This window comes from Microtus oregoni, unplaced genomic scaffold, assembly GCF_018167655.1.
Source record: "Microtus oregoni isolate MIOR12 unplaced genomic scaffold, Mior012 000004F_ref0000308, whole genome shotgun sequence".
Lineage (NCBI taxonomy): Eukaryota > Metazoa > Chordata > Mammalia > Rodentia > Cricetidae > Microtus > Microtus oregoni.
The window spans coordinates 10,941,091-10,962,933 of NW_024543063.1; the positions used below are offsets into that span (position 1 = coordinate 10,941,091).

The following is a 21,843-nucleotide window of genomic DNA, read 5'->3' on the forward strand; positions in this document are numbered from 1 at the left end:
GATGTGTACTGAGTGGAAAATGGAAAGCCAATGCATAGTAGAAACAGGAATGACAAGGTTCAGTTCCTCCTCACATTCAGAAAAGCACTAGGAAGAGGCGTGTGAGCTGGTGGGGGATGGAGCGTGTGTGACTGACAAACAAGTACCAGGGAACATGAGCAGTACAGGGCAGAGATGAGGGAGAAGGAAAAGTACAGGGTCTAGATCATAGTTTGGTTCTGAAGTATCCCCTGAAAGACTCATGGGTAGAAAGCTTGGTTATAGTTGGTGGGCTCTTGGAAGTAATAGGATCATAAGGACTCTAATTCCATAAGTAGATCAACCCACTGATGGATTAATATTTCGATAGTGTTACTGAGAAACTAAGGTCTAGTTGGGGAAGAAGATTATTGGGAATGTGCCTTATCCCTAGACCTCTCTTCTCTTACTGTTTATGATTCCTGGCTGCCACACAGTAGACTGCTTTCCATCAGGGTCATGTTTCTGGCTTGCCTCAAGTCTAAAAGCAACAGACCTCTGAAACTGTAAACCTGGACTGCTAAGTTTCTTGTCAACCTTAACAAGCTAGAGTCATCTGGGAAGAAGGAATCATAATTGAGAAAACGTCGCCATTAAACGGGCCCATGGGGACATTTTCTTGATTAATGACTGATGTAGGAGGGCCCATCCACTGTGGGTAGTGCCACCTCTGGGCACATACCTTTGTGTAGCACAAGACAGTAAACTGAGCAAACCATGAGAGCAAGCCAGGAAGCCGCATTATTCCATGGCCTCTGCTTAAGTTTTTGCTCTGATTTCCCTTCATGACAGACTGTAAACTGCAAGATAAAATAAAGTCTTTCCTCTCTAAGTCATAGGGCATCAAGCAGAACCCCCAAGATGGTTTACCTCAGTAGTTATGCATTCTGATTTCATCTTACTCAACAAATGTTAACATTAAGCTCAGCGAGAGAAATTAGAAATCTAAGTAACCAAAAGAACCAACACTACACAGGCTCCAAAGCCACAGAGAAACCCTGTCTCAAAAAACTAAAAAAAAAAAAAAAAAAAAGAACCAACACTGATAATAGGATGCAAAAAAAAAAAAATCACTACAACTGTATGCCACACATTCAAGAAAAACCAAGGTTATTAAATAGAGAAACTGAATACATAAAAGATCTAGAAGCAGAAACTATAATATCTGAGGTTAAAATTACAGTGGATAGTAACAGCAGATTAAGATATTGCAGAAGAAAACGTTACAAAGATGAGCAGTAATAACTATCCAAAACTGAATCACGGGAGTGGAATAGAGGGGAATACCAAATTTGTGAACGTTAGGGTAACTTTAAGTAATGTTCAGTCCCCAGGACAGGGCAAAGGGCAGACAGAATATTTGAAAATGTGATGAATGAAAACAATTCTGAATTTGCCGGGTGCACACCTTTAATCTTAGAACTTGGGAGGTAGAGCCAGGTAGATGTCTGTAAGTTCAAGACAGTCATCTCTACACAGTTCCAGGATAATGATGACTATATAGAGGGACCCTTTCTCAAAACAAACAACAAAACCCTAAACAAAGAAAAAATGCAAATCTGTCAAAATAAGTACTGATTAAAGAGTAAACAAATCTCAAATGTAAGAACAGGGATAAGGTGGCTGGAGAGACAGCTCAGTAGTTAGGAGCACTGGTTACTCTTCCAGAGGACCAGGTTTGAGTTCCAGCCCCTCATGTGCACTCCCAACAGTCTGGTAACTCCAGTTCTAGGGGATATGATGCCCTCCTCTGGCCTCCTAGGCACCAGGCATGCATGTGGTACACAGACATACATGCAGGCAAAACACCCATACACATTTAAAAAAGTAAATAGAAATAAGACCGTATCAAGATTAAGGGCTGAAGAGATGGCTGTGGTTAAGAACATCTGTTGTGCAATAATGAGGACTAGAGTTTAGGTCCTACAACCCACATTAAGCCTCTAACTCCAGCTCAGAGGGCTCCACCACCCTTTTCAGGTCTCTGCATGTACAAATGTGCACATGTGTTGTGGGATATTTCCACATTGTGTGAAGATGTATTTGCTGTAATTGGCATAATACAAAGCTGAATAGCTAATAACTAGGCAGGAGGTATAGGTGGGATTTCTGGAGAAAGAAAAAGGAGATAAATGCAAGATGCCAGGAGAAAAGGAAAAAGCAGTATGGGCAGTAGATTAGTAGAATGGATTAATTTAAGTTATAAGAGCTAGTTAAAATCAAGCCTAAGATAAGCCCAAGCTTTCATCATCAATAATATGCCTCCCTGTTGTTATTTGTGAGCTGATGGCTCAAAGAAAAATCTGTCTACACACATTTATTGAAACACAGATAGAGACCCAGAGGAGGGGTGCACACAGATTCTGAATAATGCAACGTTTGCATCTGGTGATTAAGAGAAAGTCTTAAAAAGTAGCTGTTAGGGGGTGAAGGGAGTGGTGAGGGGGAAGGACCATAGACAAGAAAACCAAAGAATGACAACAGCTTGACAAAATATGTAAGCCAAAAGATAGTGGAGAATTGCTTGAATTATTGAGAAAAACATACAATCCAATAAGTTATCATCCTAGAATTTTATATCCCAATGAAGATATTTCAAAATAAAGATAATTCTATATAATATGTGCTAAGATGGCCAAAGGTATCTAAAGAGACCCTGTTTCAAAATAAAAACAACAAAAAAACAGAACAAGAAAAATGAGTTTTTGAGATGCATTAAAGCCAAAAGATAGAAAAGAGAAGAAAAAGAGTAAATATGTTTTCCTTCCCTATTACTTTAAAGAAATTTGGTTGTTTAAAACAGAAACAGTATACTCTAAGGTTACTGCATAGAACAAAAAAATGCATGACAGCAGTAGTTCAAAAAAGGAAACGGAAACAGTGTTGCAAGGTGTAACCAATGCAGCACCGTATTTTCCAAAGACAGACTATTAGAAGTTAACATATGTCTTAAAGCAATTTTTTTTTTCTTTTTACTGAGCTCTACAATTTTCTCTGCTTCCCTCCCTGCCTCTCCCATCTCCTTCAACCCTCTCCCAAGGTCCCCATGCTCCCAATTTACTCAGGAGATCTTGTCTTTTTCTACTTCCCATGTAGATTAGATCCATGTATGTCTCTCTTAGGGTCCTCATTGTTGTCTGGGTTCTCTGGGATTGTGATTTGTAGGCTGGTTTTCTTTGCTTTATTTTTAAAGACCACTTATGAGTGAGTACATGTGATAATTGTCTTTCTGTGTCTGGGTTACTTCACTCAAAATGATGTTTTCTATTTTCTAGCTCCATCCATTTGCCTGGAAATTCAAGATGTTATTTTCCTCTGCTGTGTAGTACTCCATTGTGTAAATGTACCACATTTTCCTTATTCATTCTTTGGTGGCGGGGCATTTAGGTTGTTTCCAGGTTCTGTCTATGACAAACAATGCTGCTATGAACATAGTTGAGCACGTGTCCTTGTGGCACAGTGGAACATCCTTTGGATATATACCCAAACATGGTATTTCTGGGTCTTGAGGAAGGTTGTTTCCTAATTTTCTGAGAAATCACCACACTGACATCCAAAGGGGCTGTACCAGCTTGCATTCCCACCAGCAATGCAGGAGTGTTCCCTTTTCCCCACAACCTCTCCAGCATAAGTTGTCCATCATAAGTGTTTTTGATCTTGGCCATTCTTACAGGTGTAAGATGGACTCTCAGAGTTGTTTTAGTTTGCATTTCTCTGATGACTAAGGATGTTGAGCATTTTCTTAAGTGTCTTTCAGCCATTTTAGATTCCTCTGTTGAGAGTTCTGTTTAGGTCTGTACTTTTTTTTTTTTTTGGATTATTTGTTCTTTTGATGACCATTTTTCTTGAGTTCTTTGTATAGTTTGGAGATCAGACCTCTGTCTGATGTGACGTTAGTGAGGATTTTTTTCCACTGTCTTGTTGACTGTGTCCTTTGCTTTACAGAAGTAAAGCAAATATTTAAAGAAAAATTTTACACAGAAAAAGGTGGTAGCAAATGCTTATGATCCACCATTTGGGAATCCAAACAGGAGAATTGAGGGTTCAAGACCAGCATGAGCTACACAGTGAATTCAGGGCCAGCTTATATTACTACATTGTGTGAAGCTGTCTCAGAAAAACAAACAAGCAAGCAAACAAAAACCAAACCCATCAAAATATAGAAGGTTTGGTATAGATCAACAAAGACACCTTGAATGGGAATGAATAGTAAACCTAAAAGCTGTAAAAATCTACCTTAAATAAGAAATAAACCTTAGAGGTCGAGTTAACTCAGATTTATAGGACACCAGCCTGTGACAGTATTCAGAATTATCCACCCCACAGGAATCCCACTATGACCAATCATGGAAGCCTCTTACCAAATGATCACACAAGATCACTTTGCATATTTCCTGCCTCCAGTCCTGCTGTATTAGCAGCTCTCAGAATCAGACAAACGTGGCTTCACTATATTGTCTGATGTCCCATGCAGTAACTTCTCTTCCACCCAAAGGTCTATTTGCAGGCAGTATGCCCATCTTTCTTTAAATTATCATCTCCAGAAAACCCCTTCTCAACTTTGTGAATTACTCTTCTAAGAAAGGGAGGGCAACAAATGTCCCAACCCTGCCCCAGATGGAATGATACAGAAGATTCTGCACATGGCACAGTATTGCTTCCCTGACAGAAGCCGACACAGCTTAAGGGCATCTTTAAGAATCTGGGCAATCATAAAATGCAGAGAGAAAGAATTTAGGATGGAGTTAATCTCTTCACCTTTCATGGGCCAACTGGAGGGCAGGAGACTGCACTGTAAGGTTTCCACTCTCCCTACGTCACCATTCAATTGTATTATCGCCAGCACAACACCCGGCAGCACAGACATCTTTGTGTTCTCAAGATCCCCAGTAAATTGCCTATTACATTATTTTTACAGTTGAATCATCCGTCTAGTTATACCCCTGTGGCCTGCCTAAATTGCTAACTAAAACACCTGGGCCTATCATCATATCTTTGAACCACCCCTCTTTTCAGTAATGATCTAATAATTTTGGGGTGCAGCTACTCAACACTACTTGCAAATCCTATCTGTAAAGATTTTTGTTGAATATCTTGATAAGCATTATTTCATACTTTCTGACTATAAGAAAAATAAAATGAAGTCAATTTAGTAAAATCTTTTCACTAAACCATTTTGATCAGGTGCAGTAGTGCATGCCTTTAATCCTGGCAGAGAGAGGCCAGTTTAGTTTACACAGCAAGCTTCGGCCGCCAGGGTTATATGGTGAGACTCTGACTTAAAAAACAGTAATCAAACCTGTTTGACTTTAATTTGCCCTTCATCAATCCCACTCTGAAACCTTAAGAATCTTTGTTCAGCAGAGCTTACCTTTCTTGGTCCAGTATCTACCTTATTATCTACAGTACTTAGACTTCTGAGTAGTTCAGCATCTCATATGCAATTAGGAGCACCAAATGTAATTTTTCTGGACCAAGAGGAAATCATTTAACAGTAGGATTGATTCTATTATAATCTGTTCACATGCACTGCCTTTTCAGTTCCATCTCATTAACCTTTATTCCAAGTGATTCTCACTGAGAAGAAAAAACATCTGACACTAGGGTTTTTGAGTGTGTTATCTAGTGCTTTTATGCCTATGATCCTAAAGGGCATGTGCCCTTTGGCCTCCTTTGTTTTCTGGTCAAATTCAAGTTTTAACACTCTTAGAAACTCTTATCCATTTTGAAATCATTACGATTTTAAAATTTGAGGTGAGGTCAAATCCAATACTTTCTTCTGCCAGCAACAGGTTCCTAAGAAAGGAATAATTCTTTAAGGGCAAGGGTTTCATTTTGAGGTGTGAAATGCTCTAGAATTGACTGTTGTTATGTCACATTTATCCATGAATAAACTGAAAGGACATGAAATTACACACCTTAAAAGGATGAACTGCACAGTATGTAAATTCTATTCCAATAAAGCTGTCTTTACACAGGAGAGGCAGGAATAAAATGGAAAGTTTCTGAGTCAAAAGCCCCTTCCTTTTCAGAAGATGCACTTCCTGCTATATTATGGGTGGGGAGACAATGGCAATGGAATTACACTCACCTGCCTCTCACTGCTTTTGGATTTTGATGTCCTCCTGACCTTTCGAGAATCCCAGGTTTTATCTCTTCTTCTTTTCATATAGCCAATTCCCAACTCCCCCAATGTTCAGTTTTTACACATAGTCAAGACCAAGTAAGCCACCACAAACTCCTCCCAGCTACACTTCACCCATAACTAAATCTCTCAAATATTTGCCCATGTTTGCCACAATCCACATCTCTTTCCTTATTCACTGCTCATCCCAATCCCACATGGCTCTTACACCTAATACTTTATTGCTTTTGGCTAACCCAACAGTGACTTACATGCCTCTAAAAGCAATTACCCATCTTCATTATGCCTGGGCACCTGCAGCATTTGTATTTGTTGCTCACTGCACTCTTCCCTATCCTAATTTTCTTTCACCTTTCCTACCTCTCTACTTGCTTCTTGGTCTCCTTTTCAGTTTGTCCTCCTTAACTAAAGCTTTAAATATCAAGCATTCCACAGGCCATGTATGAGGCCTGCCTTCCTTTTGTTATTTTGACATAAAACGTCTCTATTTAGATGTCTTATGATATAGTACCTACCTCAAAGCCAATACATCTAAAACAGAACTCACGTTGCTGCCCACTGCCTGGTATTCTTCCCTTGTCCTTAGATAAGGTAGCAATACAGGCGCTTCTGCACATGTCAGAAACTCAGAGGTCATCATCAACTCTACCTTCTTCTGAACCAGCCCAACGGCTAAGTCTCCAACTTTCCCAGATCCAGTCATCTGTTGTCTTCCTTTGTCATTGCCATCAAAATCAAAGTCCTGTGACTCCTTCTGAAACTATTACATAGCCTACTGACTGACTTCGTTAACACCTACACTCTTTTCCACATACTAACACAAATGACAAAGATATTCTGTTTAAAATGCTCCAATGATTACTCCTCTTAGAACAGTGCAACTTATTTATTTATTTATTTCTCTTTCTTTTTTTTGGGGGGGGGGGGGGGGAGGTTCAAGACAGAGTTTCTCTGTGTAACAATTCCAGGAGTCCTGGAACTAGCTCTTGTAGACTAGGCTGGCCTTGAACTCACAGAGATCTGCCTGCCTCTGCTGGAGGATTAAAGGTATGAGCCACCACCACCCAGCGCAAATTCTTTTTTTAGCACGACCTATATATAACTCCTACAAAGTCTGGCTCTACTGCCTAAACTAGACCTGCACTCTAATTTCTCCCCATCTACCCACAATGTTCTGGACATACATGTCCTCATGGGTAAGACAGACTTTGATGATAAACAAAGAAACAAATCACTTGAAGGAAATCACCTGCGATGTGGGGGGAAAACTGTAATCAATGGAAGAGAGTCAACAAATTAATTATAGCAGTATCAGCCTGACCAAGTTACAGTGTGAGTAAGGAACGACTGATTAATTCAATAAGGCTGCCATTTTACGACTAAGTACTTAAGGACTAAGGACTGGTGTGCATACAGTCAGTGTGGACACCTCCCCAAGTTAACCCTAAGGAAAGTTAATTCCTGCATCTGGCACTCAACTAAATGAAGAAAGAACAGTCTGTTTCCATGCTGGCTGTGCTGGAAATCTTGAGTAGTACATCCACACTACTCTATGGGAAACCAGTAAGTTCAAAGGTAGGTGTGACTTTTGCTCAATTTACAAGCTAATTCCTATAACTGCACAGTCTAAAACAATGATTATTAACCTTGGGGTGGTGACTCCCTGGGGGTCGAACAACCCTTTCACAGGGGTTTCACATTAGATAACCTGCATATCAAATATTTACATTACGGTTTATAACAAAAGCAAAATTACAGTTATGAAGTAACAATGAAATAATTTTATGGTTGGAGGTCACCGTAACATGAAGAACTGTATGAAAGGGTCTCAGCATTAGGAACGTTGAAAGCCACTGGTTTAAAGGAACACACACCAAACCGCTGTTTTACTTTTCCTCCCTCCCTCTTTCACTTTCAGATTTGATTGTTAATTTATCACTTGTTTATTTATTTACTCATCTATTAATTGTTTGATTATTCATTTATGCAGTGGGGATCAAGGCCAGGGTTCTTTATTTCAACTACTTGTATAATTTCTGATTCCTGTTACTTGACCTATTTGCAACTGATTAATCAAACAGCAAGCTAATCAGTGAGAAAGGTGATGACTCCCCCTGCAATGGGGGTGGAGGTGTTTACAAGGCTAGGTAATTCAGCAGCATTTACTGACTTAAGATGCCACAGAGAAAGCTGGGCAGTAGTGGCACATGCCTTTAATATCAGCGCTCAGGAGAACTAAGGGGCAGGTGGATCTGAGTTCAAGGCCAGTCTGGTCTACAGAGTGAGTTCCAGAACAGCCAGGGCTACAGAGAAAAACCCTGGGGGAGATACCACAGAGAGAATTGGTTGGCCATGTTTGATCTGACTGTTTTCCTTCCATGTTCTTGTTGTGGTTCTCTGCGGGCTTTCCACTAGTCAGTGTGTATTCTGGTCCTCACACCCACTGAGTAGCTAGCTATTCACACTTGCAGCACCTCTAAACACTCCCCCTTTTAAGCTGCTGAAATCCCCTAATCCACTGGTCCTTACTGACCACATCCCCTGTGTGCTAAGGCTGTGTTTCAGTGCTGCCCCCAACAAGAGGTCAATGCCTCTGGATTCCTTACACTCCTGGATAATTTACCCACAACTTTTTTACCCCAGCTCCCAGAGTTGTAATTGTTGTAAATGTGATGGAACCCATGCATACTTAGTTTAATGATTTGTGCTGCTTGTCTGACTTCAATCCAGCTCAAGTAATCCTGCCAGCTGGACTGATTTCCAAGTAGTTAACTCCTAGGAGTAGGCATTTCAAAATGGTTGCACTTTCCTCCATAATTTTATTTAATATCCTACTATAGATATGGACACCTAGCTTTACTCCTCTCTGATGAAACCTGCCCGTGGCGAACTCTTTCTAAACTGTTCCATATTGAGACACTCCTTTTTACCCAGTCCTGGAATACATGCTTTGTTCCCCCAATACTCTTTCTTGTTTTGAGACATGGCTTCTCTCTGTAGCGCGACTGACCTGGAACTCACTATACTGGAACAAACTATGCAGTTTGAATTAACTTAAAACTGATAGCAATCTCCTGTCTCATCCTCCTGGGATCATAGGCATAGACCACCATGTTTGGCTTAAAAGACAACCCCACTTCTACTACGAGGGTTGAACCTAAGGTTTTGAACATGCTAGTTAAATACTCTGCCACTAAACTTACAACCCCAGGTCCCAAAACACTAACTACAAAAATAAAATAGTAGTTTTACAGTGTGCTAGTGCTTTGACTAAGTGCTTGTTATGAACATTACCAGTGATAAAATATATTGAATCCTCAACAGGGTACTGTGGAGCTCTTGCCAAACTGTCCCACCTACACCAGACCATGAAGAAACACCAGCAAGACCAAAATCAGGGATTATTCTATAAAACATTCAAATATTTAGGTCACTAAGATGAAAGACTGAGCTGTTCCAGATTGAAGCAGCTAGGGGAGATTCAATTAAATGGAACACGTGACCGTGAACTGGACTGTGGTCCAGAAGGTTATCTGAAGACTGCATCCATTAACAGTAGTGTATCATGTTACTCTCTGGACTTCTGTCACCTCTGGGGTGATGTTAGATGTAACCTTTGTGGAAGTGAGGTAGAGTCTGACAGGGTTACCATCCCTCTTATTTTGCCTTTTCTTCTCAGGTAGGTAGGGGCAGCTCATTTCAGTACCAAAGTCTATGGCTCTCTCTCTATCTCCATGTGTTGCAGAAACAGCTTTTAAACAAGGGACCTCAAGTATATCCTTGGTGTCTTAAAAGGGTCATCTGATCCCTCAACTGACTTGCAATCTCAAATAAAGTTTTTCAATTCTCTTGAAATATATAATTTATTTTTATTTTATGTTCATTGGTGTTTTGCCTGCATGTATATCTGTGCAAGGGTGTCAGAAACCCTGGAACTAGAGTTACAGACAGGGATAAGTGGCCACGTGGGTGCTGGGAATTGAATCCTGGTCATCTGGAAGCAGACAGTGCTCTCTCCAGCCCCCTGGGTCTTCAATTCCTTTGTTGTGTCATCTATTTTCATTCTCACCTTGGACATCTTGAGCTCTTCTCCAGGTAAAAGCCTGAGTGTTCACATTTCTCCCTTTGTCATCTAGGTATGCTCCAACCCTGCCCTTCCCTCCCAGGGACCCATCCTCCTCTGGTATCTAACAGCAGTCTTCAGTTGCCAACATTGCAGGGCAGTACCATCTCATGTGCCTCTCATTTCTTTAACAAACTCAACATTTTGGAAAGGGCTTACTCCCACTCCTAACTCTACCTGCTACTCTAGTGTGCGACAGCAATTTACACATGGAATGATCTCATGATTTTGCTAGCTGTTGGAACACTCTTCAAATGCTTGTCAATTGGACATGGTGTTCCAAAGCACAGTTGCTACTCCTGCATGGTCAGGGAGCCTCATATTAGGTTTCACAGGCAGACTGTTTTATTAACAGTCGCCAACCAATTATAAATACTTAGTCAAGAATATCCCTATGACAAGCTACTCATTTGACTGGAAAACGAAGTCACACGCCCCTCATTACTTATTCTGTGAGGTGAAAGGGAAAAAATTTTGTTTAAGGAAGGTCTTAGTTGTTTCCTTAGGACTTTTGAGAAATGACCTATGAAATAGCTGCATATAGCAGGAGCTGAAGGTGCCCAAGTTGAAAAGAGTCTAGGCAGGGTAGTTTCTTGGAATTCAAGCTCTGAGGTAGAAGAGCAGAGCTAAGTCCCTTGGGAAGTAGGTAAGTGACTCCTGAAGTAGGAAGGTTCCCTAGCATCCACATACAACCAAATGAGAACTTTATTTAGCTTTAAGAACTATTCTTTTAAATATTTAAGTTATTGAATCAATGTAAACAGAACTAGTATCTCAAAATTCATATCTAATGCTTGTATTACTGCGAATGCTTATATCAAGGGCAACAGTATTAGAATAAGGCTTCCTTTTTATCTAGGGTAGGAAGGTAGGGATGTTCTTCAACCTTAGAATAGTATCCAGTATAACCTCTTATGGTGGCATCCAGGCTATCAGACTTTCCCCTTAAAATGAAGTTGGGAAGCCAAGGAAAAAGGCTGAAGAATTGAAGGCCAGACTGGTAACAGAATGATGTCTGAGGGTGTATGGATGGGTATATAAAGTGGAACTTCAGTCCTCAGGAAATTAAACTTTGGTGCAACTACCTATCTCAGAACCCCTCCAAGCCAGAACGCCTCTTGCCTTAACCCTGACACCCTCACAATACTCATCTTTGTGCTGCTGCAGCACAGGCCACACTGCTCAGAGCTGGTGCCATACTAGCACCAAACAGAGGGAAGACAGAATGAGGCCACACTGTCCACTGGGCGAAAGCAGGAAGAGGTGCTAATTTATTTTTATGAATTAGTAAGTTCAAAATAAATTATTTAAAACAAAATGGAGCAGTGTGTGTGTGTGTGGGGGGGGGGGGGGGGTAAGTGCCTTTAATCCCAGCCCTCAGGAGGTGGAAACAGGCAGAATTTTGTATATCTGAAACCACTCTTGTCTACATGGCAAGTTCCAGAACAGCTAGACTCACACAGTAAGACCCTGTCTAAAAACAGAAGGGGCTGGGGCAATCAAAGTTCTTATATAGAAAGATATGAAGACAAGACAAAGATGTAAGATGGGATCTAGAAGTAAACTAAGGTCAGAAAGATGGCTCATCAGGTAAACAAGCTTGTATCCAGGCCTAAGAACCTGAGTTAGAACCCTACATTCCACAATGTGGCAAAAGAACTGATTTCTGAGACTTTTCCTCTGATCCTCATGGCATGTGGCTTCTCTCTCCTCTCTCTCTGTCACACACACACACACACACTAACTTGGTAGATGGTCACAGGCTATCACACATAAAACTTCTACAAACATTCTCAAGTTTTTTTTTTTTTTTTTTTTTTTTTGGTTTTTCGAGACAGGGTTTCTCTGTGGCTTTGGATCCTGTCCTGGAACTAGCTCTGTAGACCAGGCTGGTCTTGAACTCACAGAGATCCGCCTGCCTCTGCGTCCCGAGTGCTGGGATTAAAGGCGTGTGCCACCACCGCCCGGTATTATATGAATATATATTTCATGTTTTCTTGGGTATATACTTACCAGTGTCATGGTTAGATCAAATGGTTGATTTCCTCTTGTCTACTAAAGTGGCTGCACCGTCTCATACATTTAGTAGCTCTGTTTGCTCTGTATTCAACACTTGCTACTGTAAATATGTCCATATTAAACATTCTAATGCTCTCTGGTCACTAATTTTTCTTTGATACCCGATTTCATTCATCCATAATTTTCTGTTCTCCTTGTTATTCAAATTACTAGTTACAGTTTTGATTTCCCTCAGATAAATTAAACAATTTAAGTTCAGGGTTGAGGGCTGTATCTTACAGTAGATCACAAGAACCCTTAGACTGAACTCTCTGATTCAAGTTATTAGTCATATTATTCTACTCATCTAATCATGAAAACTATTTTGTGATCATCCTTAACTAAAGGGGAGAAATGGACACTGTAGTGGCTTGACTGAGAATGGCCCTCACAGACTCATGTATTTGCATGCCAGTCTCTAGTTAATGAAGTGTGTGGGAAGGATTAGAATGTGTGACCTTGTTGGAGAAAGTGTGTCACTGTAGCTTGTAGCTGTCTTTAAGGTTTCAGAAACCTCAAGCAATTCCTAGTGTTCTCTCTGCTCCTGCTCTTAGCTCACCAGCTTTCATCCCACCATTATAGACTAACTCGCTAGAACCATCAGTCCAGTTCAACATTTTCTTTTTTGTAAGTTGACTGACTGTGGTGTTCTGTCAAGCAACAGTGAAGCAATAAAGACAGATATTTAACTTAGCAATGACACTAGCACAGGACAGAGCTCTAGGTGGCAGCATAAAAACTACCCTTTGTTCAAAAGTCTTACAAAAATAGACCTTGACAAGATTTGGCTGCAGAAAGTAATTTAGGCCCATGTAAGGACTTAATTTAAAATAAGTATCATTTGGCTTGCTTTGAAAGATCACAACAGTTATAGACACTGTAGAAATCTAAGCAGAGTAAAGGATGGCTTAGATCAAACACAGGATTAGATTCTGAGTTTAAAAATTATTTTCTTCTTTGGGGCTAGAGAGATGGCTCAGTGATTAAGAGCACTGGATGTTCTTCCAGAGGACCTGGGTTCAAATCCCAGCACCCACACTGCAGCTCACACCTGTCTGTAACTACAATTCCAGGGGATATGACACCCTTACAAAGACAGACATGCAGGCAAAACACCAATGAATATAAAATAAGAATAATCATTAAAAATTAAAGCAAACAAACAAAAACCAACTACTTAAAAATTATTTTCTTCAAAGAACTGATTTGGAAATTTCATGGGTGTTTTTTTTTTTGACCCATGCCTACAAGAATGGAGTCATGCACAAGGACTGAGAAGACCAAACTTAGAAGAGGGTTGGGAGCATGACCTAAATAGAACTGTTTAAGATTTAAGAGTGACATAGGGAAGAAATGGCATCTGAAGCACATCTCACCTCCTTATCCGTAACATGGATCCAGTACTCTGTGCTCCTGAACAGAGCTCAGCATATCTCCTGACTAAAGTATTCCTGGACAGTCTGTACTTTCTGTTAGTGAACGAGACAGATGACACTGATATGGACATAGACACACTATTTTCTACAGCTGACATTTAAAGAAAGCTGGATATTCTATTCATTTAGCAGTCCTAACTTTTCCTATCATCTCTTGCATTTTGTTTATTTGTTTGAGACCAGAATCTCTCCATATAGCCCTGGAACTCACTGGGCAGGCCAGACCGGCCTAAAACACACAGAACCTCCCCAAAGTGGTCAGATTAAAAGTATCTGTCACCATGCCCACACTTCTAGCCTAGCTATTCTTGCATTTTGTCAACATTTATTTTTTTGTCAACATTTATTAATAGCTTACTACTGTTAGTCCTATCTTTATTTGCAATAGTTATATTTTAAATTTGTATGCTATTTCTTTGTGTGTTGCCTAGAATCTCTAGTACAACGTTAACAGGTTACATCTGGGTTCCTAGTTTAATGCTCAGCATTGTACTAACAGTGTGTCTCACACTACTCACAACTGCATCTTTCACGTCAGCTCTCTCTCTTCCACATGTGCACTAGTCACCATTTCCTTTTAGATATTGACAAATCAGTCAGAAATCTCAGGTGTTTTCTATTCTTAATCTGTTTCAGAATAACTAATTTACATGGAGTTATTCTTCAGAAATTCCCATGTTTGTTTTACACTCATAGCAGGTCTATTCTTGTGTAATAGCTTAGAGTGGGAGTTCTCAACCTCCAGACTAAAGACATTTTCGCTGGGTAATTCTTTGTTGCTGTTCTAATTTTAGCATCCTGGGCTTTACTAACTGAATGCCAGTAGCAGCCTTCCCCTAGTGCTATCACCAAAAATGATCCTGGCATTCCAACTATCAAAAAACAGCTTGTGGATCAAAAAGTCATTGACTCAGTCAAGCAGAAAGAGGATGTGGATTCCGTTACTTTCTTCTGCCACTTCCATCAAACCATAGTCTTAGTTAAGATTTTTCTCTGTAACCTTATCTACATTAGGATATTCCCCCACCTCTGTAGTCAGTTCCCTCCCTGCCATAATTCACATTAACCACCACAGTACATTGCAAAGTTTGGATGAACTCTTGGGACTCCTCTAGACCCTTCCAAAGAGTCTGAGGTTTTCACAATTACAAAGACATCATTTGCCTTCCCCCACTGCACTGCTAATCATACTAAAAGGACTGATACTCCAGCACACAGCAAGGAGGTGCCAGCAAACTATAGCAGCAGTTACTTAAACCTGCATTACTACATCCTTAGTCAAAAAAGGCTGCTGGTTTCACCCAAGAATGCCCAGGAGACCTGTGCACAGTGGCACATACTTGTAATCTCAGTACTAATGAAGTCTGAGGGTAGAGGATCACAAGTTTGAGAAAAGTCTAGGCTAAGAGGAGGGTGGAAGGAAGGAAGGAAGGAAGGAAGGAAGGAAGGAAGAAAAGCATACCAATGAAGTAGTAGAAAGTCATTAATGCTGTTAAATTTTGTCCTGTAAGTACACAATTTGGAATGAAAGATGGGAAATGTGTTTGGTTCTTTATAAATATGACTGAGTGTTAAAAGGAAAAGTGTCTATTTGCCAATTATCAAATTCTCATGTGGTATCAAACATTCAAAATTATCTGAAATGCTATTAAAAGTTTTTTTTCTTAAAAATTTTCTTTAAAAAAAAATGTGTATGTACATGAGTTTACCATATGCATGCAGGAGTCCACAACAGAGATCTAGAGAGGGTGTCAAGTCCCCCTGGAACTGGAATTACAGATGGATCTGAGATGCCGAGTGTTGGGAATGGATCCCAGATCTTCTGCAAAAGCTGCAAAGGCTGAGCCACCTCTCTAGCCCTGGCCCTCTCTTTCTCATAAAAGGTTTGATACCTATGTAGTCTATAAGGGGCTAGATTTTCTTCACATATTTAAACCAATACAACATGTAAGAGAGTGATGCCAGTGTGTGGATCCAATGGCCTTCTGTCAGCACAGTGAAAGATTTAAAAAATGTCTTCAAAACAATGCTACTCTTCTCCCTGAATTTTTCATTTTGGATGATAAAGCTATTTTCCATAAAAATGTTATTTGTTGCTGGGTGGTGGTGGTGCATGCCTTTAATCCCAGCACTCAGGAGGCAGAGGCAGGAGGATCTCTGTGAGTTTAAGGTTAGACTGGTCTATAGAGCTAGTTCCAGGACAGCTAGGGCTATTACACAGAGAGTGGTAGAACACTTCCCCAGCATGCAGAGGTAGCTGCTGTCTAGTGCCCAGTCCTGGCTAGTGGAAAGACTGCTTTCAAGAATCAGATCACTAATACTTCAAGAGTGGAGTAAATGAACACTTGATGCCATGGCTCACACTGGCAATCACATTTCAGCACTCAGAAAACTGTTCCACATTCCAAACCAGCTTGAACTATAGAGTGAAACCCTATTTAAAAAAATTAACCCAACTACATCCAAATGGAAATTTATTGGTTTTTAAAAGTTACCTCATAGACTATCTTTGGTCCTTAATAAAGGAGTTAAAGTCAGGTGCATACCTTTTCTGCTTTTTTGTCAGAAATGTCTTGCTTTTCCAAAACAGCCATGCTCTCCTTCAGGTTCTTCACAATATCTGCCGGAGATTTGTGAGACTTTCCAAACGGGAACGGCATGACGGCAGCAACAGAGTCTTTCACTGCACTCTACCTGTAGACCTGCAACAGAGCACAAGGATCATGTGAGAGAAGTAGGGCTAACAGAAGACACACTTCACACTCTAATCTGTGGAGACAGCTCAGCACTTAAGAGTCCTGGTCTTCCGGAGGACAAGGTTTTGGTTCCTAGCACTCATAACTATCTGATGCCCACTCTGGCCTCCTCAGACACATGGTATATAGATATACGTGCAAGCAAAACCCCATACACATAAAAGTTTTTCAAACTTAAGTTTTGGTAACCTGGCAAGCCCACTAAAGCATGTGAAAATACTGTTACAGAGAGGCCTTCTGAAACACTCCTAATTTTTAAGCACCATTTTATTTCCCCCATCTCTTCTTCTAATGATTCAACAGGTGCCTGTGGGTGCTTCTGACATATACAGCAGCAGGGTGTACCTCTCACGGGGCAACTACTACTGTCAGACCCAATGCTAAGTTCTCTCCTCATTCAAACAACCCGGCAGTCATTACTGCTTCCTTACAGATGATGTGAAGAAGGCTGACAATGTGGCTCAAGGTAAAAACAAGCTCCAGTTCCTACTGACCTTGTTCTTAGTTATAATACTATGACTCCAATTGACAGTGTCTGTTCTACAGCTGAGGAAAGTAAGGCAAAAAGCCAGAGATGGAGCTCAACTAAACAGCATCATCATCAGCAACATGCTCTTATCCCAGAAGTTCTGTTGCTCCCTCACAACACCCCAGTAGGCTTTTCTTATATGTGTGTACTTCCTTGGCATCTGAGTATTTCAGAGCTGGAGGGAACCTTGATAACATCTTGGATCAATCTCCCAAAATATCCTTAAGATAAGATGTTACTTATGGTCTTCCTACTCTCCTAGTGCAGATGTAAACATCACTGATCAAATTCCTTCGGGAATGTTAACAATGCTCTTAACTTTCTGTGGCAGTGGTTTGTGGTAGTGCAAACTAACATTACAACTACATAAATCACAGTATTACTTTATCTGAATAAAGACTACAGTTACCTAAAAGCTACCATAATAAACTCAGGAGGACAACCAGACCCACACATAATTTCAGCACCCGGGAGGCAAGGTAGAAGAGACCAGCCTGATTCTCCCAAAAGCTCCAGGCAGCCAGGGTTACAGAATGAGCTGGCTGCTGTCACAAACAAACTTAACAGGACAACAATGGAAGCAACTAACATAGTAGCATGTTGGAAGTCACAAGTTTTTTGTTTTCTCCATTAAAAGGATTGAAAAGAAGAACTGGGAGTGGGTATAGCTCAGTAAATGGGTCTAATATTTGCAAAACCCTGCATTCGATTCCCAGCAATGGGAAAGATTAATAAAAATTTCAAAGTTGGAACCAAAGGCATTAATGGACATTAAATAACTTCACATATAATATAGAAGGGTAGCACTTTTCTGAAGAACCTAATGTATCTCTTAGTGGCTTTCAAACTACATTTCAATTTCACAGTTTTAGTTGCACCAGGCACCTTCCCACCTCTCATCCTTGCACCAAATCAGGAAGAGAGGGGTCTGGAATACTGCATCCCAGTTCTGTGTTTTCCTTTGTATGCATGCATATTACATTAATACCTCCACTGCACAGTATTTTAACACTTCCTTTGACCTTTGAAAATTCATCTGAAAATTTTGAACTTTTCCCCCAAAAATGATATAAAGAAATGCATGGTTTTTACAAAGAACGGGAAAGAACAAGTAGATTTACTGCTAATGTTGAACCTATATAATGAAATCATAACTACATTATTTCTCAACAAGTTTTGATGCAATCTCTTCTGACCAGTCTATTCCCTGTCTCAGTTTCTGTCACCGTACAAATCGTACTCTGAGACGGGTGTTAGCAGAGCACAGCTTTCGTCTTAACACTGGGAAGGCAGAGACAGGTGGATCTCTTAAGTTTGAGGCTAGCCTGGTCTACAGAGCAAGTTCCAGGAAGCCAGGGCTACACAGAGAAACCCTGTCTTTGGGGAAAACAAAACAAAACAAATAACAATCCCTCCAACCCCTCCCCAGGTACGTAGCATGAATTCTAACTGACCTTAATAATAAAAACCTAGAGTCCGATATTAGGGGGTGAAAGCTGAAAGATCAGAGAAGCAGAGCAGCCAGCCACTGGTCCGTACCTCTATGAAATCCTCAGACCAAATGGGGTATTCAGTCTGTCTCAGGTAAGAACTCTAGAAGCTGGCTGCTCTGTTTCTGATTTTTCAGCATTTACCACTATATTTAACTCTTATTTTTTTTATTTATTAAGGCCAATTAGAATTTGCGCTACACAGATCCTATTTTGATCAAATTAAAATAACATCTTCAGCTGGGTGATGGTGATGCACACCATTAATCTCAGCACTTGGGAGGCAGAGGCAGGTGGATCTCTGTGAATTCAAGGTCAGTCTGGTTTACAAAAATTAGTTCCAGGACAGGCTCCAAAGCTACAGCAAACCCTGTCTGGGGGGGGGGGGGGGGGGGGTAGAGACACAATGACATCTTCATTAATCAAAGAAATAATTTAACACATGCCCTTCACCATGGGTTCTCACAACTCAAATCCACTTCTAAGCACCTTTTTAAATAACAGCTTTGGATGAGTGCTGTACTGTCTCAGATTATCTGCTCAATGGCATATAAAATCCAGGTTATTTTTTTCTATTATTATTCAAACAGGGTATCTCTACATATGATGGAGGAAGGTCATTGGTTAATTATAATAAAGAAACTGCCTTGGTCCATTTCATAGGTTAGAACATAGGTGGGTGGAGTAAACAGAACAGAACGCTGGGAGGAAGAGGAAGTGAGCTCAGACTCCACAGCTCTCCTCTCGGGAGCAGACGCCTCAGAGAGACGCCATGCCCCGCTCCCGGGCAGACACACGCCATGAAGCTCCAACCCAGGATGGACTAGGCTAGAATCTTCCTGGTAAGACCGGTTCTCACAGATTATTAGAGATGGGTTGATCGGGATGTGAGAATTAGCCTATAAGTGCTAGAGCTAAAGGGCCAAGCAGTGTTTAAAAGAATACAGTGTCGGTGTAATTATTTTGGGTAAAGCTAGCCGTGGGGGCGGGGTGCCGGGGACACAGCCCTGCCGCTCTTATTACTACATACATACACGGTAGGTCACACAATACAGTTTCTGGAACAAGTATCTTTGTGTACCTGTATTCTGTAGAAATCACTATGGAGCTATGCAGATGTTTTCTGCTCTGCTTAGATCATGGAAGAGGTAACCAGGTTGATGGTGGTTTAAAAGGTCCTATGATGTTAGTCACAAACACAAAACACAGCCTCCAGGGAGACCATGTATATAATATTTCTCTGTTTAGAAAAGGTTATGAAATAATCATTCTTAATACGCCAAACAGGAACATAAAAACAAATCCAATGTCCTCTGCAATAAGCAGACACTGACACGTAACTCAAGACAATAAGCAGATATTCCACAAAGGATCCAATCGCATTAGGAGAATTATTCATGATGCATAAAAACCCCTTCTTTAATATTATGATTAAGTTTTTAAACTAAAGCTAAAGTAAAAGCATGGGTGCCTATTTGTGATGATAATCAGCGATCTGTCTGGAGGTCAAGGGTGATCTGGAAAGGGCGCAGTGATGAAGTGATGATTTAACACATCACCTTCATGCTACAACGAATACTTAGAGTCCTGAAAGTTCAACGTGTGACTGTATTGCTACTTCTTGCTTTGCCTTGTTGTTTGCCACCAGATGCCTTCCTCTGCATTTATTACTTTTCTGAAATTAATTCAGTGACTCATCTTTGCTCTGATGTTAATGTCCTTCAAGGTTTTGGCTGTCTCCCTTGCCCTCTATTTGCTCTGTCAGCCTCATCTATAGTTACAGCAACTGCTATCTACATGCTATCCAGACACCCAAATCTCATCCTTGTGTCACACCCTCCCGCCCCATTGCGTCACAACACTTGGCCATGATAGATGGTGCCACTTGTTTAACTTAACTCTCCCATACGACCAGTTCACTATTTTGAGTCAACTCTATTTTGCAAATCTCTATTCTTTGGAACATTTGGCATTCTCCATATAAGCCAGAGGTTGCAATGGAATCAATAGTACTTGTAGGACATGATATGAGAATCCGTATGCTGCAAACTTAATCCTCAATACACAATTGAGATGCTGAGATTTAAATGGGAGGATTTCATGAGAATGGAACCTCGTGGATTGACTAATGCTGCCTTTTTATAAGCGATTTCTTTTGCTTGTTTTGTCTAGAAACCTGTTCTGGGATTTAGCCTCCGTAAGAGTTACATAGTGCTAAGTATTTTGTCATAGCAGTACACAAGAGAGCAAGACAAGAATGATTAGAGTGTTGGATGTCAACAATGAATGAGGGATTACCTGGCTAATGGAAAGAGTACCACCATCATTGAAAAGGGAGCATTGCTTTTCAGTTGGTATCCGCATAAGCTTAATCCTGCAAATTTACACATTCTTAGGTGGGGTGTAAGTCAAATAATGCGTATTTTCCTTCTGTTGCTATATCTAAGTCCATCACTGAGAAACAAATACCCAGTTTTTCAAGAAAGGCTCTCCTGTTCATTCTGAGAAATTCTAACATTAAGGTTTACTAAGGAACAGTGAGAATTGGTGACAATTAGTGGGTCAATATATTCTCTTAATTTCTTGCTTTTATATTTGTCCTTGTTTACATTGGTACCCACTCTCTTCCCCAAAACAGATGGAGAGACCAGAGGATGCTAGAAACAGTCAACTTCGGTTTAAAACTTTACCGAAAGAATAACCACACCATTAAAGTTAGGACCGTTAGGTACTACCACCTTGACAAGTGGATTGCTCTGGCTTATGTACCATACTCCTATACTCACATGCTAAATACTGAAAAAAAAAATCAAAAAAAAAGCCATCAAGTCAGTATCAGGACACAGTCATTCATTCAATAATATATGCTACAAACTTAAGGTATCTAGTGCTTGCTTTCCAGACAAAATTCTGATGTGCATGGGTGTGGGTGTGTGTTTAGAGACAATAATGAAAACTGCTAAATGACAACACATTCCTAGACAGCTGACTTCATAAAACTGCATATTAACATGTGTTAGATCTGAATCATCAACTTGGTGGTCAAATGTAAATAGTAAAAATGAACAAAAAGCCCATACAATGTAAGGTGATTGCATCCTAGGGCCATTAGGGTCCCTGGTTAAGTATGCAGTCATAGAAAGTGTGAATGCAATACACACAAACTCTATGACCCAATGCTATACTACCACTGTTAATGCTACTTAATTCAAACAGTTACCAAATAAGCAAATAGTTTCTAAGTATTAAACTATTTAATAGTATATGGTAAGTACTGAAGGTAGAGTG

General features: G+C 40.4%; 1 protein-coding gene across 1 annotated transcript in view; it reads right to left on the reverse strand.

Moving 5' to 3' along the window:
* Positions 1 to 21,843, reverse strand: part of Cab39 (calcium binding protein 39) — a 76,044-nt gene that overhangs the window by 23,646 nt on the left and 30,555 nt on the right. The window contains exon 2 of the mRNA XM_041649983.1: positions 16,327 to 16,482. Coding sequence (XP_041505917.1) covers positions 16,327 to 16,440 — 114 coding nt within the window. The 5' untranslated portion in view covers positions 16,441 to 16,482. The remainder of the gene's footprint in view (positions 1 to 16,326; positions 16,483 to 21,843) is intronic.